The sequence below is a fragment of the Mus caroli genome, unplaced genomic scaffold (genome assembly GCF_978045245.1).
Source record: "Mus caroli unplaced genomic scaffold, Mus_caroli_1 scaffold_7, whole genome shotgun sequence".
In the NCBI taxonomy this organism is placed as follows: Eukaryota; Metazoa; Chordata; class Mammalia; order Rodentia; family Muridae; genus Mus; species Mus caroli.
The window spans coordinates 4177459-4199851 of record NW_028227262.1 but is presented as its reverse complement, the minus strand read 5'-3'; the positions used below and the strand labels follow the sequence as shown (position 1 = coordinate 4199851).

The 22393-nt window shown below is 43.8% G+C and overlaps 1 protein-coding gene and 1 pseudogene across 1 annotated transcript in view; one reads left to right on the top strand and one right to left on the bottom strand.

Moving 5' to 3' along the window:
• The first annotated feature begins 423 nt into the window (after window positions 1–423).
• LOC110296233 (large ribosomal subunit protein uL30 pseudogene) lies at window positions 424–1283 on the top strand (annotated as a pseudogene).
• Window positions 1284–6339: 5056 nt separating this feature from the next.
• Window positions 6340–22393, bottom strand: part of Lmntd1 (lamin tail domain containing 1) — a 37562-nt gene continuing 21508 nt past the window's right edge. The window contains exons 7-9 of the mRNA XM_021164827.2: window positions 21366–21571; window positions 13834–14006; window positions 6340–6460 (exon numbers count right to left, since the gene is read on the bottom strand). Coding sequence (XP_021020486.1) covers window positions 6432–6460; window positions 13834–14006; window positions 21366–21571 — 408 coding nt within the window. The 3' untranslated portion in view covers window positions 6340–6431. The remainder of the gene's footprint in view (window positions 6461–13833; window positions 14007–21365; window positions 21572–22393) is intronic.

Genomic DNA, 22393 nt, shown 5'->3' with positions numbered 1-22393 from the left:
TGCTAACGCTTTCTAAACCAGAGAGAGAAGAAAGGGAAAGAACTCACACAGACAACTCACACTCAGCAAAGTGGAAAATGGCTGCACCACCTTCCTTTATTGGCTTGTTTTTTATAGCTTTAAGACAAAAGTTCTCTATGTAAGAAAGAATTACCTCATAGATAAGACGTTACAAAAAAGGGGAGTTACGGGAAGGTATCGATAACAAGTTCAAAGCAGTGTTTCACACTGTAAACTCATTACAAGTTCAGAGCCACAGTTTTTACATGGCCTTGCCTTAACATAGTGCACACCCGTAGTTTCATCTTTGGCCCTGAATATTTTTCCTTGAACGCAGATTTGTCCCAAGCCTATTTATTTACCTTTTTATTATAACTATGAAAGCTCATTGTACTTCCTATTATGAAGCCTTTACTTACCATCATGAGGAGTGGGCACATTCTATTCATGAATCTAACTTTTCTAGCAAAACAACTAAAACCACCTCTTAGAACTTTCTTCCTCCTCGCTCCTTTTCCAGCTGGAAGCGTGGAGGCTGTTCCAGAGAAGAAGAAGGTTGCCGCTGTGCCAGAAGCCCTTAAGAAAAAGCGAAGGAATTTCACAGAGTTGAACGTGAATCCCCCGAGGAAGAAGTTTGCCCTGAAGACACTGCAAGAGGGAAGGAGGAAGCTCAGCTATGAGAAGGCAAGGCACTGTCACAGGGACAGGCAGACATACTGGACTGCGATTCGGATGGCCAGGATGGCAAGGAGAGCTGGGAACTTCAATGTGCCCGCAGAACCAAAACTGGCCTTTGTCATCACAATCCGAGGTATCAGTGGACTAAGCCGGAAGGTCCGAAAGGTAGTGCAGCTTCTTCACCTTCCACAGATCTTCAATGGCACCTTTGTTAAGCTCAACAAGGCTTCAATTAGCATGCTGCGGACTGTGGAACCATACATTGCATGGGAGTACCCCAACCTGAAGTCAGTAAACGAGCTCATTTACAAGTGAGGCGATGGCAAAATCAACAAGAAGCGGATCGCCTTGACAGATAATTCGTGGATTGCTCGGACTCTTGGTACATTTGGCATCGCCTGCATGGAGGATGTAGGTCATGAGATCTAAACAGCTGGGAAAGGATTCAAGAAAGCAAGTAGCTTCCTGTGGCTTCAAGTGATCTTCCCACAAGGTGGAATGAAGAAAAACAGAACTCACTTTGTAGAAGGTGGAGATGCTGGCAACAGGGAAGACTAGATAAACAGGCTTATTAGATGGATGAACTAAGGTGTCACCCATGGTATTTTTGTAACGTGGTCAGTTAATAAAGTCACAGCTTGGCAAATTGAAGGAAAAAAAACCCTTTCTTCTTAAGAGTATTTTAATCAAATCAGGAATTACATGAAATCATTCATTCATCTAAACATAATTAATTCCTGGAAGTTCATCTTCATGTTGCTCTTCAGGAAATGTGATCGGTAGGGTGGGTTGATGCCCAGGAATCCTTAGGGTATGCAGTATTGGTAGGAAAGGTACAACAGCTGCGAGAAGCAATCATGGATCCGCTCACAGCTCCATGGCCATGTCTCTCCAGAGTGCGCCCATCACAAACCATGCAAAGATGGTGGGTCATCTCCAGGAAGGTCACCTGCTAGCCTTAGACTTTCCTAGATTGCTCCTGACAAGAGGGGAGGCAGACATGATCCACAGGTAAACGGCAGTTCATCAAGGGAGAGAGGGAACTCTGTTAGGATGAGTTGGTTTGTTTTGAATGGCATACTAATTGTGGCAGCCAAAAGGGGCGTTGACTGCTGTACTTGAATACTTTGATAGCTGGACATTGGTAGTCAGCCTCAAGAGGAAGTAGTCAAATAAAGGAATAGACCTTGGTGGCTAGCTTTAGAAATATAATCTGTGGTTTAGCAATGGGTAGAGAGAAAGGCAAAACTTGTTGGCTCCATGTCTGCCATGCTTGGGTCTGCTAGAGCCCTTTAGCTGTCAAGGTCTCAAGGCAGGTCCGTAGGGGCTCTAAGGACATCCTGCATCTAGTGTGGGCTCTTAGGAATAGGGATCAATGCCCACAGCTCAGTTCATAGAAAGACTTATCACTAGTACTTCATCAGGAGAACCTAATCCAGTGTACAGGATTACCTGCTGAGAATCTGAGCTGTGACTGGTTATGGGTTAACACCCTGAATTAGTGGCATATTCAGTCTACAGATCTAGAACAGTGGTGATGCCTGAGGCCAGAGCTGGTGATGTTTACCTAGTCTCATTTCCACCAAGCTCTGTGTTCTGCTCTGTCCTGTAATCCCAAGTGTGTCCCAGAGGGTCAGCAAGTTCATAACAGGTGGCTAGTCAGACAGGAAAAGCCCCCAAGCCTTACCAGTGTTCTTTGGCTGGTGGAAAGCCCTGATTCTGCAGTATTCTGTGTCCTGCCTCTCGTCCATATACAGCTCTCAGTCCAGTTATCAACTTAGGGGTCACAACTCCTAAATCAGGTTGACCAACCCATACTCAAGAAGCCAATAAAAAAAAAGAGTCAAGTTAAAGGTGTGAGGCAGAGGAAGGTGGTATATTCAATGTGGCCACATGGGGAGAGGGACAAAGACATCCAGCAACATTCCCTGAGTTCTTTGGGGTCGTGAAGTGAAGTCCCAGTCTAAATTGAGGGCTAGGAATATGTATATCTAACTAGTCCTGGTCAAGATGTGGCCCTGCCCAGTATGGACCCAGCCTTGTCTGGGCTTGAGTCTCATCCTGTACATTGATCTTATGAGTTGTTAGATCTGTGTGAAATCTTTCTCCAAGAGATAAGTGCCGGTTCCTTTGTCTAGCATGAGCTTCCTGGAAAATTCTCATTTATCTGGCTGGGGTCTGTTGCTTCAACACCCTGATAGTCGGACTGAGAGACATGCGCCTCTGCAAGTCTCTTCAGAGTGCCTGCATCACTGCCAGATCGCTGAAGAACTCCCACATGGACTGCACACACTGTCGTGCAGGAATTCCATTAGCCAAGACCCCAGGGCCGAAGTTGGGTTTGCTTGTGTTTGTCTCAATCATTGACAATCTGTTGGGCTAGCAATACAGAAAGCGAGACCTGGATCCTTGCAGTAATTTGTGAGACTGACGCCCTCAGAGGAGCTGGTCCTTTGGGATATGACTGCTTCCTGTAGGGGCTGGAGAGCTGGCTCCCTGGGTGAGGTGCATACTGCTCTTGCAGAGGACCGGAGCTCTGCTCCAAGCCTGGTTCCCAGCTCCCAGGTCAGCCTCCCACGTTTAGATCTTCAGGTGGAACATCTGACCTGTCTTCTTCCTGAGGAATCGCTGAGAGGTTAGTACGTGAGGGGACACCAGGCTGTGAGGAACAGGCACACTGTTAATGTCTCACTGTATGGGCCAGAGTGCTCACATATTAGGGCTGCAGTGCTGTTTCCAATCTTGAACCAAGGGATGATGCTAGGTCAGAGAGGTAAGAGCACAGAAATTCGGGGACAAATGGGAGCTTGAGGAAGACCTGGCTGTGCCTTGTCCTTGGCTTTTAGAAGAATCACTTAAAACACCCGAAAGCCGCCTGGCTCAGCTGTGTTTCTATTGCTGTGATTAGAATCCATGACCAATCAATTATGAAAGAGGTGTTCAATCGGGCTTACAGTTTCAGAGGGTCAGAGCCCAGGACCATCAGTAAGAAGCCAGGCAGCAAGCATGTAGGCCTGACATGGGCACCGCAGTTGGGAACTACTTGAGATACAACCTTGAGGCTGAAAGAGATAAGCGGGCCTGATGTGGCCTTTTGGGATCTCAAAGCCAGTGACATAACACCTTCTCCATCAGGGTCTGTCAGAAGCCATCTAGAAAAGGCTAAAGCAAGCAAGTGAGCTTTCGGGAGATGGCCCACCATTTTGTAACGTTGTGATGGGTGAGCGCTGAGATACAGGGTCCTCAGAGACTTCATGGCAGGATTGCTTCTTGCTGCTGATAGACCTTTCCTGTCACTATCACATAGCCTAATGATTCCTGGGCATCAGCCCACCCTATTGGGCAAATTTCCTACATATCAACGTGAAGATGAACTTTCATGAATTAATGCTGTTTAGATAAATTGATGATTTCATAATTCTTGGTAATGATTTTCTAAATGTATGCAAGCAATTTCAAGTCTCCTATAAAGTAGCTGTAACCAGAGCTCCAGGAACCTTCCTGTGTCACGGGCTGAGCGCAGTAGGGAAAGAAAGCAGGCTTGGATCAAGGAAGACATTCCTTCTAGGTTAGGTGTGAGACCATTGTCTGGTCACTAAAGGTCACAAACTGGGAATGGACAATTTGTTGTAGGTGCCAGGGCAGACATTAAAATCTTGAGCAGTTTATGTGTATAAGACTGCAAAATAATAAAACACAAGAGCCGGGCGTGGTGGTGAATGCCTTTAATCCCAGCACTCGGGAGGCAGAGGCAGGCGGGTTTCTGAGTTCGAGGCCAGCCTGGTCTACAGAGTGAGTTCCAGGACAGCCAGGGCTACACAGAGAAACCCTGTCTCAAAAAAAAACAAACAAAACAACAACAACACAAAAACAAAACAAAAAACAAAAAATAAAACAAAAAAACCACAAGGCAGATGATTTGTCTCTTGACAAAACAGTGCTAACTTGTGACATAAAAATTATTGCTTTAAACTTATAATGAACGCCTAGGGGGGCTAGTAACAGATAATGAATGCTTAGTGATGTACTAGTCTGAATGGAAAGACGTAAACAATTCTGCCGTTATTCCTTAAGACTTATTGATTCACAACATGGATCATTGCCTTACTGTGAGCTTACTGGAATGTAAAAGTACTTAGAAAACCATGCAATCAGTTATCCTGTTTTAACTGCTCTACCTGCTAGTTGTACGAGGTAATTTTTAGAGGAAGTATAAATACTGTCTCTAAGACAGAAATAAAGTTTGTTGGAGCTTTTCTTTCTCTGCTCTGTCCAGAGCATGTGTTTTGTCTTCATGCATGATCTTCTTTTCCTTTTTCTCTGGATCACAAAGAGTTAATGGACTCTGATCCTCTCACCCAATCAGTGAGGGGACCGCCAGTCAAAGAAAACATACCCCAAGCCACTGACTTCTTTTTTAATTTGTATATATGTTTTATTTTTAATTAGTTTTTCACTTGTTTACTTTACATCCTGCTCACTTCCCCCTGCCAGTCACCCCTCCCATAATTCTTCCCCTATATCCCCCCTTTCTCTTCTAAGTGGGTGGGGGTCCCCTGGGTATCCCCCCACCCTTGAACTCTTGGAGCTCTCAGAGTCTGAACCACCAACCAAAGAACATACTTGGGCTGGACCTAGGCCTCCCGCTCATATGTAGCAGATGTACAGCTTGACCTTCATGTAGGTCCTGACCAACTGGAGCGGAGGCTGTCCCCAGAGCTGTTGCCTGTATGTGGGATAGGTTCTTCTAGCTGGGCTGCCTTGTCTGGACTCAGTGGGAGAGGGAGCGCCTAGCCTCCCAGATGCCCTGCTGCTAACAGAAGTTAATGGTCAGAAACCAGTAACAACAGTAAGAGAGTTACAAGGCCAGAGATCATCAGCTTTTGGTCTTCATCCAATGCTGTGTCCCACCTCGGTACCTAAAGGCTGGGGCTAGTCCTTTAGGGACATGGCTCTTAATCTTTCCCAAACAACTCTACTAACGGTAGATCAAGACCTAGACATTGGAGCTTATAGGGTCTATTTTCATCCACACCGCCACTTGGGCTTTGCCAGACTCTTCCTCACGGATCGTATTGACATCACCAAAAGAAGATGAGGCAACTGCAGAAGGGACTGCTTCAATGATGCTAAGTTGTCAGGCAACTAGATCCCAGAAGATGGCACTCCTGCTCTTCCTTCCAACACCACTGGCATGTCCTAGGACAGAGCCCTGCAGTTTCCATAGTGCAATCAGCATGTTGCCCACGTGTCATGCACCATGCTGTTTTACATGCAGAGTTCTGATCCTAGCTTTCAGTGGCCTATTACTTACCTATGAACAAAAATAAAATGAAGGTCGAGGCAACAGAAATGTTTGTCAGAAAATTAGAGAACACAGGCTGCTGGGTGTTGGGGTGCACACCTTCAGTCTCACCCCTCAGGAGGCAGAGGCAGGTGGATCCTTGTGAGTTGGAGACCAGTATATTCTACATAGCAAGTTATAGGCTAGCCAAAGCTATGTCACCAGACACTGTCTTTTAAAATAAGAAAAGAAAGAAGAAAGGGAAAAAAAGAACCACCCATGTCCGGCAGGATTCCAAACATCTTATCATATCTGGAGGCTGAAGCAGGAGGATTAACAAGTTTGAGGCCAGCTTCGGTCATAAAGCGAGACCCTCAAAAATTTATTGCAACTATTTGTGAGATATTTTGCTATAAAGCAACTCTACGATAGTTACTCACGTTCACAGATTTCATGGCTTTCCATTTTCTTATGACTTTGCTTTTTTTTTCTTGGTCCCTAAAAATACAAAGGGCAGGAGTTCAGGTCCATGTTCCAATGTTTACTTTTCAACGGGAGAAAGAATTGTCAAACGGGCTCTGAGCACCAGGGTTTTCTTTAACTGGAAGAAATCTGTGGCTTGAAGGCTGTGTTTAATGGAGACTTGAAGCAAGTAGCTTAGCAACCACTTGAGGAAAACAGTTTTCAATTATTGTTAAGTCTGTACTTTCAGTGAATAATTTAAAAGGAGGCTTATTCAAAATATAATCAAAACCGAGAAAAGAACATGACCCAGGAAGGTATGTGTGCATGTGCGCACATAATTTATTCTGAGCACTGCACACAGACTGTCAGGCTTGAGTGCTCAGCACAGGGCTGGTTCCCCAGCCCTCCTTTTACTTTGTAAGAGATTGTACCAAGTTGCTTCTAAATATATGTGTAGCCTAGGCTGGCTTTAAACTGCCCACTCTCCTGATCAGCATCTTGAGCGACATTTTAAAGCAGAGAATTGTAGAAAAACACGATGCTTGTACAGTTTCCCCAGTGATTTCTGCATTCACACCTACCACAGTGAGACAGTGACCAGGCGAGGGGACATGAGGGTCACAGGGAAATGTGCAGGCAGAGGAGGACACTGTCTCCTGCTTGCCACCTTAGTCAAGGCTGAGGTGACATGTGCCCTTCACTCTCAGCAATCTGTGGGGCTCGGTTGCTGATCTTGCAGATGTTCAAGGCTCTTGGATTAGCGGCAGGCTTTGTGTATGCACACACCATTCTCTGGTACATCCACACTTTAAACCATATCTGCAGTACTCGTAAAAACTACATACAGTGTGAACATTCTGCGTGGCATTGCGGTGCTGTTTAAGTAAGAAGAGAGTCTGCGGGGTTGGGATTTTATTTCTGGGCATCTTCATTCTGTGGTTGGTCAATCTGGTATTAGTTACGTCTGTGGGTGAACCTTGAAGCTAGGAGAAATGGTTGTACCCAAGAGGAACTGGAGGGTTAGTGTGTAATCCCACTGTTTACATCAGAGCCAATGTATCACACTGAAGAGTGGTGAACACGTGGTCGGCAAGGACAGATCACTCCTGTGTCGGAGATGAGGTCATGTATTATGCCAACAAAGTAAAAATTAAGTATAGGCTGGCGTGGAGACCATGCCTTCAGTCTCAGTATGGAGGCAGAGATGAGACACCAAGAGGCAACAGCTGAAGGATGCCCTGGCTACACAGTAAGTTCCAGGTCTGTTTGAGTTATATAGTAAAAGTCTCAAAAAAGCCAACATCAACCAAGCTGAACAATCTAAGACGATAGTGAGGTACTCTGGAAACAACAGGAAAAGCCCCTCGGCCATGCTGTCAAGTTCAGAATCACCAGGTTTTACCAGCGTCTGCTTACAACAGAACACCCCGGGCTCTGTCGTGAGGGTGTGATGGACAGGCAGGCCCACGGTGGGGCAGGGATGCAGTCAGCAGGGACTTTCTCGGCTACCAACAGTTTCCTGAAGCCAGTGAGTCAGGATTCTGTGTTTGGCACAGCACAATATAAACTTCCTGAGTGTCCATGGAACTGTGTTGCAGCTAGGGTTCCAAGGTATTTGCCACAGGCAGTCGTATAGGCCGGAGCTTAGATGTAGAAGAAAGTAGGGCATCACTGGCTGTCTTCTAGAACGCTCCGTGGGCATGCAATAGATTCTGTATGTGTTTCATGTATGCCCTTGATTCTGGCTGGTCTGAGCACGAGGGGTTTGAACTCCGAAAGCCTGTACCCCAAGAACAAAGGAAGCAGCTCTACAGCCATTCTCAGGAACTCCCCCGGGTTGTTCTGTTCTTGAGTCTTGGAGGGAGATGGTAATGTCTTGGGTAACAAAAGCCAAAATGTTTAGCCCCTTATTAATTAACGGGAATGTTTTGAATTCTCAAAATTGTATTTTTAATTGAGTGATGTAATGGATCATTAATGACATAGTTCTCCACAAATGGGGTTATACTTCTTACTAAAGAGCTGGGATACATTCCTCACTAAAGAGCAGGTTATAGTATGTGTGCGATGTTGAACTGTTTTGAGGTAAAAGATCCAGTTATGATGTGGCTGGTTATTTTATTAGGATTATGTCGCCAGAATGCTTATTTGGCTGTTAAAGAGACACCTACCTGTAGGGAAGGGCTCACGACGATACTCTCACTCAAATGTTCTTTTATTTTAAAAAAGTGATAAAATCACATTCTGGAAGTCAACAGAGAGGCTACTATCCTCAAACACAGGGGTAACTTCTTTCGCTTGGTATAAGTGTTCTTCGGTTGATAAGGGAACAGGGACAAACATTTGGGCAGTCTGCACGCACAGTTGTGTTCACATATACATGCATGCATGTGCGTGCACACACACATGCATGTGCACATGCATGTGCACATATACACACAGGCACACACATGACTAATGTTCTGCCAGCCTTAGAAATGTGATTGCAGACATTGCAAATTCTTAGTATAATAAATTTAAACCACATAAAACAAGCAATGAGCAGGGCAGGTGCTAGCCTGGACACATGAAGGACATGTACATCAAACCTGCGTTGGTGGCAGTTTCTTATGGGAAAATACCTTGAGCCCAAGACAAACTTGCCAGAGCTAATGAACTATAATGAGTCATGCCCCACGTCCATCTTAGGTAAAGTCCCTGGTCCTTCTGGTTTGCGCTGGTGCCCTGAGCAGACCTTGGGTGCTGGCTCTGCACCTGGTTCAACAACACCTAGAGGAAACTCAACTCGAAGGTGCTCTAAAAAGCCCAGGATCATGGGGTGAGGAGGCTACAACATCTGCCCCAACACAGGGAGTAACTGGGACCAGCGGGACCCAGGGATGCAGGAACCCTGCCTGCCAAGTGGCACAGCTTCCTTCCAGTCTGAGCCAGTACCCTGAGCAGACCTTGCGCACTAGCTCTGCACCCAGTCCCACAATACCTAGAGGAAGCTTGACTCTCAGGTGCTCCAACATGCCCAGGATCATAGGATCACAGGATCACAGGATCTCTGGAGCTTGGTCACACCAGGATCTCAGGATCCCAGAGGCAGCTTGACTTCTAGGAGCTCTGACACAACCCAGAATCTCAGGATCACAGGATCCAAGAATCACAGGATCATAGAGACGGCTGGCCTCTGAGGAGTTCTGACACAACCAGGATCACAGGAAGGACAGGCTCCAGTCAGATACATCAAGGGCAGGTAGTACCAGAGATAACAAGATGGTGAGAGATATAGCCACATGTAAAGTTACAGGAGATGAGGAAGTGGGGCTGTCTAGAGAAGGCAGGGAAACTCAATCAGATGCTGCACACGCACAGCTGAGCTAGCACACATATGGATAACGGAGGACTAAACATTTGACCAGTCCTCTCGAAGCAGCCATTGTACCTGGTATACACACACAGGCAAGAGGATGGCAGTAGATACAGAACACTTATCTACGTGACTGCAGAATGAGGCAATATGGGAATAGAAAAAAAATGTATCAAAATTGAATGTTACAGTATCAGGATCAGATCTCCACGTAACATTTAAGTCCTTTATGTTGCATGATTATGTCACAAAGAGCAGACACTTAGTGCAGTGTCCTTCTGGAAGTCAAAAGGCAAAGCAGCCACAGAGCTCTGGTCTACAAATCCTCACATGTGCAGTTAGTGTTCAAAAGGACCAGAGTGGTGCACATTGGCCTTCCTGCTCGGATGGGGAGGTATCCTGGGACTCAGAAGCCCAGGGACCACATAGTTCTGTGGGGAGAAGGTATCTCAGTGGAAGGGCATCCTGAGACAAGGGAGCCAATGAACCACGTAGTGTTGAGGAAGCCTCCTCAGCAGAGGCGTTGCAACTCCCAGGGGAGGCTACCCCAGCTGAGCTCAGGAGCTCTGCAGCCTCAGCCCCGCCCCTTCTCTTTGCTTCTTTGCTTCTTTCCATTGCTTCTTGTCTTCTTGTTCTCTTCTGCTGAGAGAGTTACGCCAGGCAGCAAATGTCATAAAAGAGATTTATTGGAGGTCCCTGGAGGGAGCAGACAGCAGGGGACTGGACAAAGGGCAGGGCTTAGACAAGATTTCTTAGGGGATGGAGTTTTCTAGGGCAGAGATTACAGGGTGAGGATTGTGTGGGATTTCAAGTCCCGAGCTTGGGGGAGCTCAGGGATTGGTGGGATTTCCTGTTCAGACTTTTCAGCTAAAATTAGCAGAATCTGGGGAAGGTACTGTTGATGGGCTGGGGATGACCTCTGTGACAGTTACAGAGGCTAGAAACACCTTTATGACAGTTAGGGATGTCTGAGGGGAGGGGCCTGGCCACTTTCCTGCCTTGGGAGTTTACAAAGTTTAAAAAAGCCTACAAACTCTACAAAGTTTACAAAGGACAGGAAGAGCCTTCTCTTCCTTCTCTTGGTTTGAGTAGTGAGAATAGCCAACATAGTGGTCTATCAGCTCAAAACTAGAAAGCTGGTTAAAGTCTTCCAGATTTGTGGATGTTCTGTAGTAAAGTCATCTTGACAAAATACTAACACCTGTTAACTGTGAGTGGTTAGCATAGAGGTGATTTTTACATTCTTTATTTTTAAAAAAAAGTGGCTGGAATGAATGTCAGGACAGCCTCATCTACACAGAAGAAACCCTGTCTCGAACTGCCCATCCCCCCAGCCCAAATATTAATTAGGTGGAGGGTGTGTAGATGTTCCTTTAAATTATCTTATTCTTTAGTCTCTAAACTGCTGTATTGTATGTATTTAAGATACAACTAAAGGCAAAAATCATTATCTCTCTTCCAGAGTGTCTTTCTTCTGCAATCCAACAAACGCCTGTATGTTACAGGAGGATAAAGAACAGGTTAACCTGCAAGCATAGTTAATCAACTTGTCTGTCTCTCCCTGAAAATCATTCTGTGGTCATAGTAGCAAACTGCCCCGCAATAGGTAACCGGAGGGTGCACACACAAGGTACCTTCTCCTTGGAGAATTCGGTCATAGACTCATGGATCTGAGTTGGTGATGAAAAGGAATTTCTCTTCCCAGCTGTTTGTCAATCACTTAGAACATGTCTGTTAGTGATTGTCTTTTGCAACAGGAAACAAAAGGGAGCTCTGGGAATCCTGATGCGTATTTATCTATGCGTATTTACAGTTTCCCGTATAGAAATGTAAAACTTGTATGATACTGAGTTACTTCATAGTTGAGGAAACACAGTCACACATACAAGTAGCATGTGGTTTTATGAAAATGGATTAGCCTTAATGTCGATTATTTATTGATTATTATTAACATATTATTCCATTTCTAAAAGGCGCTATCATGGTGTGCATTATTTCTCAAGGAGGTGCTAGCACTCTACAAACATGGTGGCTTTTGGTGTTTTATGGGAATTTCTGTGGTTGCGTTGAGGGGTCTTAAAGGTCACAGACAAGTGTGGTTGGGGGAGTATCAAGGCTGTGAGTGGGGAGCATGGCTGTTTCTCTCCTCGCCTCAGACAGAGCTGCTGTGTGCTGTACCTTTCGCTTCTGCCTAATATTTATTTTTAAATTTGTCCTTCTGCCAAACAGGAGTGTGTGGCCTCTCCCGATAACAGCGCTGTGTGAAACAGTGTGTTTCAGTGCTGGGGTCTGGTTCCTTTTCGGTCCAGCCTTCCTCAGATTGTTTTCCTCAAGAATCTGGGACATCTGATGAGCCTCAAGTACTCTTTCCCGGGAGAGGTCACAGAGACACAAGATTGCAGCAAATACAGGAGGTTCATTCAGATGTGAAGATGTAACCAGTCTGGGTTAATAATGTCACCTCAGCCAGGCACAGTGGTTCACGCCTATAGTCCCAGCACTCAAGAGGCTGAGGCAGAGGCTCAAGAATTCAAGGCCATCCTGGGAGATCCAGGTGACCCTAACTCAGATATCAAATTTGTACAGCGTGGTTCTGGTGCTAAGGTCCTGTCCCCCAAATTGGTTCTTGATTAATCAATATAAGATGCCAGGGGTCAATTGCTGGGCAGAAGGAAAGAGGTGGGACTTCTGGGTCCCCACAGGCAGGCGAAGAGATGCAGGGGAGGAAAAGGGTATTTGCCATGCTTCCAGGCGGGGGAGGGGACGGAGAAGAAGCCATCATCCATGTGTGAGCTCGGGTGGAGTGGCTATCAGCCACTTCCCAGACTGGGCCTGGGATAGAAGGGGGCATATTAGAGACATAACTAGGTTGAGGGAAGATTCAGGGTGCTGAGCAGGGAGTGTAAAGAAGTGGGGAGACAGCCGAGGAAGGCTGAGAAGAGCCAAGCAATTGAGCCAATAACATAGGTTGGAATTGACCTACGTGTGTGTCTGTGTTTTTCATCCACAGATCCAATATTCTCTGGGCGGGGGCTGGTAGCATGATCCACCTGGAGCTTAAAATGGGGGAGTGGAGGGTAGCAAAAACTATATGCAAATCAAATCAAAACAAACCTCTGAACATCGACCTTGACACTCCTTTTTAGTATAGGATGCCAGGCAGAATGAGAATAGCAACTTGGGGTTACTGTTGGGGTGTGCTGGGGTGTAGTGGGAATTTTTTGCCACTGCATAACATGTGGGCTTGTTTTTTTTTTTTTTTAATACAAGATTTTTTTTTTTTTTAACCAGCCCTCAAGAACTATAACAGGAGGCCGAGGCAGGAGAACTGTCATGAGTTCAGTCTAGAATATACAGTGAATTTCAGGCCATATTGGGATATAGAGTGAGATGGTTTTTTTCCCAAAAATAAACACATATTTTCAAAAATAAACACATTACCACCCCCAAACCCCATGCTGGCCACATGGGTCTTTTGACAGTCTGGTTCAATAACAGATGTTTATGGAGCTACCATAAATGTTTTGGTTACCTCAAAACAACAGGTGCCAGTGGATAGCCTACAATCCTTGTTCTAAGAGCCTTTGTTACAGTTTCGATGAAGGGTCTCACAAGGGTTCATTATTGAAGCTGAGTCCCCACGCAAACAGTGCTTAGAAGCGAGGACTGAGGCGGTAAGCGGATTAGGAGGTGCTCAAACCTGAACAGTCTCAGAGGATGGACCTGGGGAGGGGCTGGACAAAGGATGGAGACCCTCTGCGGCTGTGTCTTCCCCTGACACTGCTCCGTTCTGCTTCCGGGTCACCAGGAGGTGAACAGTTTTTCACCACCATCAGTCTGTCATGGTAAACCACATAGGTCTCCCCAGCCTTCCATGAACCAAAATAAATGTATTTCTTTGAACTGTTTCTCTCAGGAATTTGTCACGGAGACAAACACTGACACAGTCTGGCACGTAGGTCTGAATAGTTTTTAACACTCAGCAACACCCCCTGCCCCCGCCCCCGCCCCCACCCCTGCCTCCCCCGTAATATGTGTGCTTTTGACTAACCTGGGTCTGGTTTGGGCTTGGTTGGCTGAGGCTTGAGCTGTGCACCTAAACTGCTTTCGGGAATGTCCGAGTCATGTGAGTCAATCAGAGAGCTGTATGGATGTGGAGAGGTGTTGGGATTTCGGCACCAGGGGCTCTTATTGGGTAAGACACTTGGCGGGATTTCCTTTTCTCTGTAACAAGACAAAATCCAATTTGAATTCTAAAGGAAATTTATGCAGTAGCAGGGGTTTTGGAAGTGCAATTAAAGAGAAAGCCTATTTTTTTTTTTTTTTTTTAAAAAACCAACCAAACAAAAGTTGGCTGTCGAGTCGGCTCATCAGTTTCCAGTATTGGCTGCTCTTCCAGAAGAGCTTCAGTTTCCAGCACCCACAATGGTGGCCTTTAACCACCTGTAACTCCAGCTCCCAGATGCCCTCCTTCTGGCCTCTGTGGGTACTGCATGCACATGGTACACAGACATATGTGCAGACAAAATACCCATGCACATAAAAATGAATCATAAAAACATTTAAAAGGTTGTAGGCCTTTTTATTGACAAGTGCTGCTTATAAGAGATTCTCACGACAAGCCACTGTTTTCAAAAGCAAAGAAAACATGTTAGAGCGAAGGGACTCACCCAGTTAGAGCCTTTAAGTGTAAAAGAAACAAGAACACCCTTTGAAAGCTATTTTATGAGACCAGGCTTTGGAGTGAGGAGGAAGCTAAAGACACAAATTCTGAGGGTAGTGGGACCAGGTGAGAGTGCCATCTTGTATCCTGGGTCACTCAGAGACCTGTCTGCTCAGGAGAGCTCACGGGCTGCAGAAGCAACATAGCTTCTGGGACAGGGTCCCTTTTGGGCCTTAATCTTCAGCCAGGAGGCAGAGCTGAGCTCCAGACCTCTGTGCACCTTCCCTGCAAGAGGAGAACTTGCCTGCAGAGAGTGCTCTGACCACTGAGACTCAGGAGAGAGTTGGACTACTCCCAGGAGTGCTGACAGAGGCTAACAGAATCACAGGAGGAACAAGCTCCAGCCAGAGACAGCTATAACAACTAACGCCAGAGATTACAGGATGGTGAAAGGCAAATATAAGAATCTTACTAACAGAAACCAAGAGCACTCAGCATCATCAGAACCCAGCACTCCCACCACAGTGAGTCCTGGATACCCCAACACATCCGAAAAGCAAGATTTGGATTTATAATCATATCTCATGATGCTGGTAGAGGATTTTAAGAAGGACATTAATAGCTCACGTAAAGAAATAGAGGAGAACATGGCCAAATAGGTAGAAGGCCTTAAAGAGGAAGCACAAAATTCCCTTAAAGAATTACAGGAAAACACTGCTAAACAGGTGATAGAATTGAACAAAACCATCCAATATCTAAAAATGGAAGTAGAAACAATAAAGAAAACCCAAAGAGAGACAACTCTGGAGATAGAATCCCTAGGAAACATAGATGCGAGCATCCGCAACAGAATACAAGAGATGGAAGAGAGAATCTCAGGTGCAGAGGATTCCATAGAGAACATGGACACAACAATCAAAGAAAATGCAAAATGCAAAAAGATCCTAACTCAAAACATCCAGGAAATCCAGGACACAATGAGAAGACCAAACCTAAGGATAATAGGAGTAGATGAGAATGAAGATTTTCAACTTAAAGGCCAGTAAATATCTTCAACAAAATCATAGAAGAAAACTTCCCTAACCTAAAGAAAGAGATGCAGATGAACATACTAGAAGCCTACAGAACTCCAAATAGACTGGACCAGAAAAGAAATTCCTCCGACACATAATAATTAGAACAACAAATGCACTGAATAAGGATAGAATATTAAAAACAGTAAGGGGAAAAAGGTCAAGTAACATATAAAGGCAGACCTATTAGAATTACACCAGACTTCCCACCAGAGACTATGAAAGCCAGAAGATCCTGGACAGATGTTATACAGACCCTAAGAGAACACAAATGCCAGCCCAGGCTACTTACTATACCCAGCAAGACAATTACCATAGATGGAGAAACCAAAGTATTCCATGACAAAACCAAATTCACACAATATCTTTCCATGAATCCATCCCTTCAAAAGATAATAAAGGGAAAACACCAACACAAGGACGGAAATTACCCTCTAGAAAAAGCAAGAAAGTAGTCCTTCAACAAACCTAAAAGAAGACAGCCGCAAGAACAGAATCCCAACTCTAACAACAAAAATAACAGGAAGCAACAATTACTTTTCCTTAATATCTCTTACTATCAATGGACTCATTTCCCCAGACTAACAGACTGGCTACACAAACAGGACCCAACATTTTGCTGCTTACAGGAAACCCACCTCAGGGAAAAAGACAGACACCACCTCAGAGTGAAAGACTGGAAAACAATTTTCCAAGCAAATGGTCCGAAGAAACAAGCTGGAGTAGCCATTCTAATATCGAATAAAATCGACTTCCAACCCAAAGTTATCAAAAAAGACAAGGAGGGACACTTCATAGGTAAAATCCTCCAAGAGGAACTCTCAATTCTGAATATCTATGCTCCAAATGCAAGGGCAGCCACATTCATTCAAGAAACTTTAGTAAAGCTCAAAGCACACATTGCACCTCATACAATAATAGTGGGAGACTTCAACACCTCACTCTCATCAATGGACAGATCCTGGAAACAGAAACTAAACAGAGACACATTGAAACTATCAGAAGTTATGAAACAAATGGATTTAACAGATATCTACAGAACATTTTATCCTAAAACAAAAGGATATACCTTCTTCTCTGCACTTCATGGTACCTACTCCAAAATTGACCATATAATTGGTCAGAAAATAGGCCTCAACAGTTGCAAAAATATTGAAATTGTCCCATGCATCCTATCAGTTCAGAATGGATTAAGGCAGATCTTCAATAACAACATAAATAATAGAAAGCCAACATTCACACGGAAGCTGAAACAACACTCTATTCAATGATATCTTGGTTGAGGAAGAAATAAAGAAATTAAAGACTTTTTAGAGTTTAATGAAAATGAAGCCACAACATACCCAAACTTTTTTTTTCAAATAAGTAAAAATATGTTTTTTATTTTTATTTTTTAAATTGATATCCACAAGTTTCTTTTCTTTCTTTCTTTTTTAACCAGCTTGCTCTAATGCTGTAACTCTTTTTTTTTTTAAATTAGGTATTTTTTCATTTACATTTCCAATGCTATCCCGAAAGTCCCCCACACGCTCCCCCACTCACTCCCCCACCCACCCACTACCACTTCTTGTCAAAGTGACCATAGGTGTGTGGGTTCATTTCTGGGTCTTCAATTCTATTCCATTGGTCTACTTGTCTGTGCTATACCAGTACCATCTAGTTTTTATCACAATTGCTCTGTAGTACAGCTTTAGGTCAGGCATGGTGATTCCACCGAAGGTTTTTTTTTTATCCTTGAGCAGAGTTTTTACTATCCTAGGTTTTTGTTATTCCAGATGAATTTGCAGATTGCCCTTTCTAAGTCGTTGAAGAATTGAGTTGGAATTTTGATGGGGATTGCATTGAATCTGTAGATTGCTTTTGGCAAGATAGCCATTTTTACTATATTGATCCTGCCAATCCATGAGCTTGGGAGATCTTTCCATCTTCTGAGGTCTTCTTTAATTTCCTTCTTTAGAGACGAAGTTCTTATCATACATATCTTTCACTTTCTTAGTTAGAGTCACGCTGGGACACAATGAAGGCAGTCCTAAGAGGAAAACTCATAGCCCTGAGTGCCTCCAAAAAGAAACTAGAGAGAGCACACACTAGCACCTTGACAACACACCTGAATGCTCTAGAACAAAAGGAAGCAAATACACCCAAGAGGAGTAGACGGCAGGAAATAATCAGTTTGATTTCACTCAGGGGTGAAATCAACCAAGTGGAAAGAAAAAACTATTCAAAGAATCAACCAAACCAGGAGCTGGTTCTTTGAGAAAATCAACAAGATAGATAAACCTTTAGCCAGACTCACTAGAGGGTACGGGGACAGTATCGTAATTAACAAAATCAGAAATGAAAAGGGAGACATAACAACAGAACACAAGAAAATCCAAAACTTCATCAGATCTTACTACAAAAGGCTATACTCAACAAAGCTGGAAAACCTGGATGAAATGGACAAATTTCTAGACAGATATCAGGTACCAAAGTTAAATGATGATCAGATTAATTATCTAAACAGTCCTATATCCCCTAAAGAAATAGAAGCAGTCATTAATAGTCTCCCAACCCAAAAAAGCCTAGGACCAGATGGGTTTAGTGCAGAGTTCTATCAGACCTTCAAAGAAACCTAATTCCAATTCTCCTCAAACTATTCCACAAAATAGAAACAGAAGGTACTCTACCCAATTCATTTTATGAAGCCACAATTACTCTGATACCTAAACCACAGAAAGACCCAACAAAGAAAGAGAACTTCAGACCAATTTCCCTTTTGAATATCAATGCAAAAATATTCAATAAAATTCTTGCTAACGGAATCCAAGAACACATCAAAACAATCATCCATCCTGACCAAGTAGGTTTTATTCCAAGGATGCAGGGAAGGTTTAATATACAGAAATCCATCAATGTAATCCACTATATAAACAAACTCAAAGACAAAAACCACATGATCATTGTGTTAGATGCTGAGAAAGCATTTGGCAGAATCCAACACCCATTCATGATAAAAGTCTTGGAAAGATCAGTCATTAATAGTCAAGGCCCATACCTAAACATGATAAAAGCATTCTACAGCAAACCAATAGCCACCATCAAACTAAATGGAGAGAAACTTGAAGCAATCCCACTAAAATCAGGGACTAGACAAGGCTGACCACTCTCTCCCTACCTATTCAATATAGCACTTGAAGTCCTAGCCAGAGCAATTAGACAACAAAAGGAGATCAAGAGGATACAAATTGGAAGGAAGAAGTCAAAATATCACTTCTTGCAGATGATATGATAGTATATATAAGTGACCCTAAAAATTCCACCAGAGAACTCCTAAATCTGATAAACAGCTTCAGTGAAGTAGCTGGATATAAAATTAAATCAAACAAGTTAATGGCCTTTCTCTACACAAAGGATAAACAGTCTGAGAAAGAAATTAGGGAAACAACACCCTTCACAATAGTCACAAATAATATAAAATGCCTTGATGTGACTCTAACTAAGGAAGTGAAAGATCTGTATGATAAGAACTTCAAGTATCTAAAGAAAAAAATCGAAGAAGATCTCAGAGTATGGAAAGATCTCCTATGCTCATGGATTGGCAGGATTAATACAGTAAAAATGGCTATCTTGCCGAAAGCAATCTACAGATTCAATGCAATCAATTCCCATCAAAATTCCAACTCAATTCTTCACTGAGTTAGAAAGGGAAATTTTCAAATTCATCCAGAATAACAAAAAACCTAGGATAGCAAAAACTATTCTCAAGAATAAAAGAACCTCTGGTGGAATCACCATGCCTGACCTCAAGCTATACTACAGAGCAATTGTGATAAAAGCTGCATGGTACTGGTACAGCAACAGATAGGTAGATCAATGGAATAGAATTGAAGACCCAGAAATGAACCCACACACCTATAGTCACTTGATCTTTGACAAGGGAGCAAAAACTATCCAGTGGAAAAAAGACAGTATTTTCAACAAATGGTGCTGGCTCAATTGGTGGTTATCTTGCAGAAGAAAGTGAATTGATCCATTCTTATCTCCTTGTACAAAGCTCAAGTCTAAGTAGATCAAGGAACTCCACATAAAACCAGAGACACTGAAACTTATAGAGGAGAAAGTGGGGGAAAGCCTAGAAGATAATGGGCACAGGGGGAAAATTCCTGAATAGGACAGCAATGGCTTGTGCTGTAAGATCGAGAATCGACAAATGGGACCTCATAAAATTGCAAAGCTTCTGCAAGGCAAAAGACACTGTCAATAAGACAAAAAGGCCACCAACAGATTGGGAAAGGATCTTTACCTATCCTAAATCAGATAGGGGACTAATATCCAATATATATAAAGAACTCAAGAAGGTGGACTCCAGAAAATCAAATAACCCCATTAAAAATGGGGCTCAGAGCTAAACAAAGAATTCTCACCTGAGGAATACCGAATGGCTGAGAAGCACCTCCTTAATCATCAGAGAAATGCAAATCAAAACAACCCTGAGATTCCACCTCACACCAGTCAGAATGGTTAAGATCAAAAATTCAGATGACAGCGGGTGCTGGTGAGGAACACTCCTCCATTGTTGGTGGGATTGTAAGCTGGTACAACCCCTCTGGAAATCAGTCCGGCGGTTCCTCAGAAAACTGGACATAGTACTACCAGAAGATCCAGTAATACCACTCCTTGGCATATACCCAGAAGGTGCTCCAACTTGTAATAAGCACACATGTTCCACAATGTTAATAGCAGCCTTATTTATAATAGCCAGAAGCTGGGAAGAACCCAGATGTCACTCAACAGAGGAATGGATATAGAAAATGTGGTACATTTACACAAAAGAGTACTACTCAGCAATTAAAAACAATGAATTTATGAAATTCTTAGGCAAATGGATGGATCTGGAGGATATCATCCTGAGTGAGGTAACCCAGTCACAAAAGAACACACATGATATGCACTCACTGATAAGTGGATATTAGCCCAGAAACTTAGAACACTCAAGATACAAGATACAATTTGCAAAACACATGAAACTAAAGAAGGAAGACCATGGAGTGGATACTTAGTTCCTTCTTAGAATGGGGAACAAAATACCCATGGAAGGAGTTACAGAGACAAAGTTCAGAGCTGAGACTGAAGGAAAGGACCATCCAGAGACTGCCCCACCCGGGGATCCATCCCATAATCAGCCACCAAACGCAGACACTACTGCATATGCCAGCAAGATTTTGCTGACAGGACCCTGATATAGCTGTCTCTTGTGAGGCTATGCCAGTGCCTGGCAAATACAGAAGTAGATGCTCACAGTCATCTATTGGATGGAACACAGGGCCCCCAATGAAGGAGCTAGAGAAAGTACCCAAGGAGCTGAAGGGGTCTGCAACCCTATAGGTGGATCAACAATATGAACTAACCAGTAACCCCCAGAACTGTGCCTCTGGTTGCATATGTAGTAGAGGATGGCCTAGTCAGCCATCAATGGAAGGAGAGGCCCTTGGTCTTGCAAAGATCATATGCTCCAGTACAGGGGAGTGCCAGGGCCAGGAAGCAGGAGTGTGTGTGGGGGAGTTGGGGAGCAGGGTGAGGGGAGGGTATAGGGGACTCTTGGCATAGCATTTGAAATGCAAATGAAGAAAATATCTAATAAAAAAGAAAAAAATAACATTTAAATAAACAAACAGTATTTAGTTTCTAGACCTTGGAGGCAGAGCATTCATTGTGTCCCAAGCATTTACTTAAAGAGAAATGGCGAATTAGCCATGGCTAATTGACTGGTGGACAGTCCATCTGCCCCCCCCCCAGTCCTTCCTCCACAGTCAGTTATGGTTGGAAGGAGGACTCGATTCATAAGCAAAGCCAACCACGTTTTACCTGTAGAGAACAGGGTGGACTTGGGAGGGCGTTTTCTGTATCAGTTCTTCTTTCTCCTCATTTGTGGAAGAGACAGATGCCGTTATCCATCCAAACATGTGGTTTCTCGTTGATGGAACCACCACTGAGCATCTTTCGAATTCAATGTCAGTCTCTAACTTCTCCCAGGCTTGCTTCCAGTGGATAGGAGTGTACCAGGCAACGGCCTAATAGGAATGGAGAGAGTTCTCAATTTCAGATACTACGGAGATGTGTGTATCTGTGGCTATAGCCTATTGCAATGTTATTTGGTTTTAGTCTCATGTGTTTGTTTGAGATAGGCTCTCACTTTGCAGCCCAGGCTGGTCTGAAACTTGCTATGCTGCCTGGGCTATTCCAACACTAATTACAGAATTAATATATATTTGTATATAAAACTATAATATATATTATAGTTATATGTATGTCACATATCTCTGACAAGCACAAGTGAAATTCACTTTTGAAAATCCCAGACGCAATGCCATTTAAGTGATTTTAGTCCATGTGCTGTCCATTAGCTCTCTAGACTTATTTACGTTATAGGGCTTCTTTGGGTACACACCAGTGTAGAGAGGGACTTCTGGATCACATGCTAAATCTGTTGTGATTTCTTTAACCAGCCCTTCCATGAGCTACCACTGTGCAGGAGAGATCTGTGCCATATCTGGATCTTAAATGCAAAACAAGGGCCTGACGAAGTCCCAGACACCGAGGGAGGATGAGCAGCGTCCACAAACGCTGCGACTCCAGCGTGACGGACTGACAGCATCCTGCACTGTTTTCAAAACCCAGACTCACAGCGTATTAGTGAGGAGAGTACAGAGTCAGATTTTCAGGGAGCAGTCAGAATAATGGCTACCTACAAATCTGCAGGCAGAAGACACTCAAATCCCCCTCGTCACACTCTACAGCTTCTGTGGTTGTAGTGGCCTTTGGCTATAGTCACTTAGGACAAGGTATGTGGCCTAAGTCACACTTGAGGTTTGTCTTTGAAGAGAATCTATAAT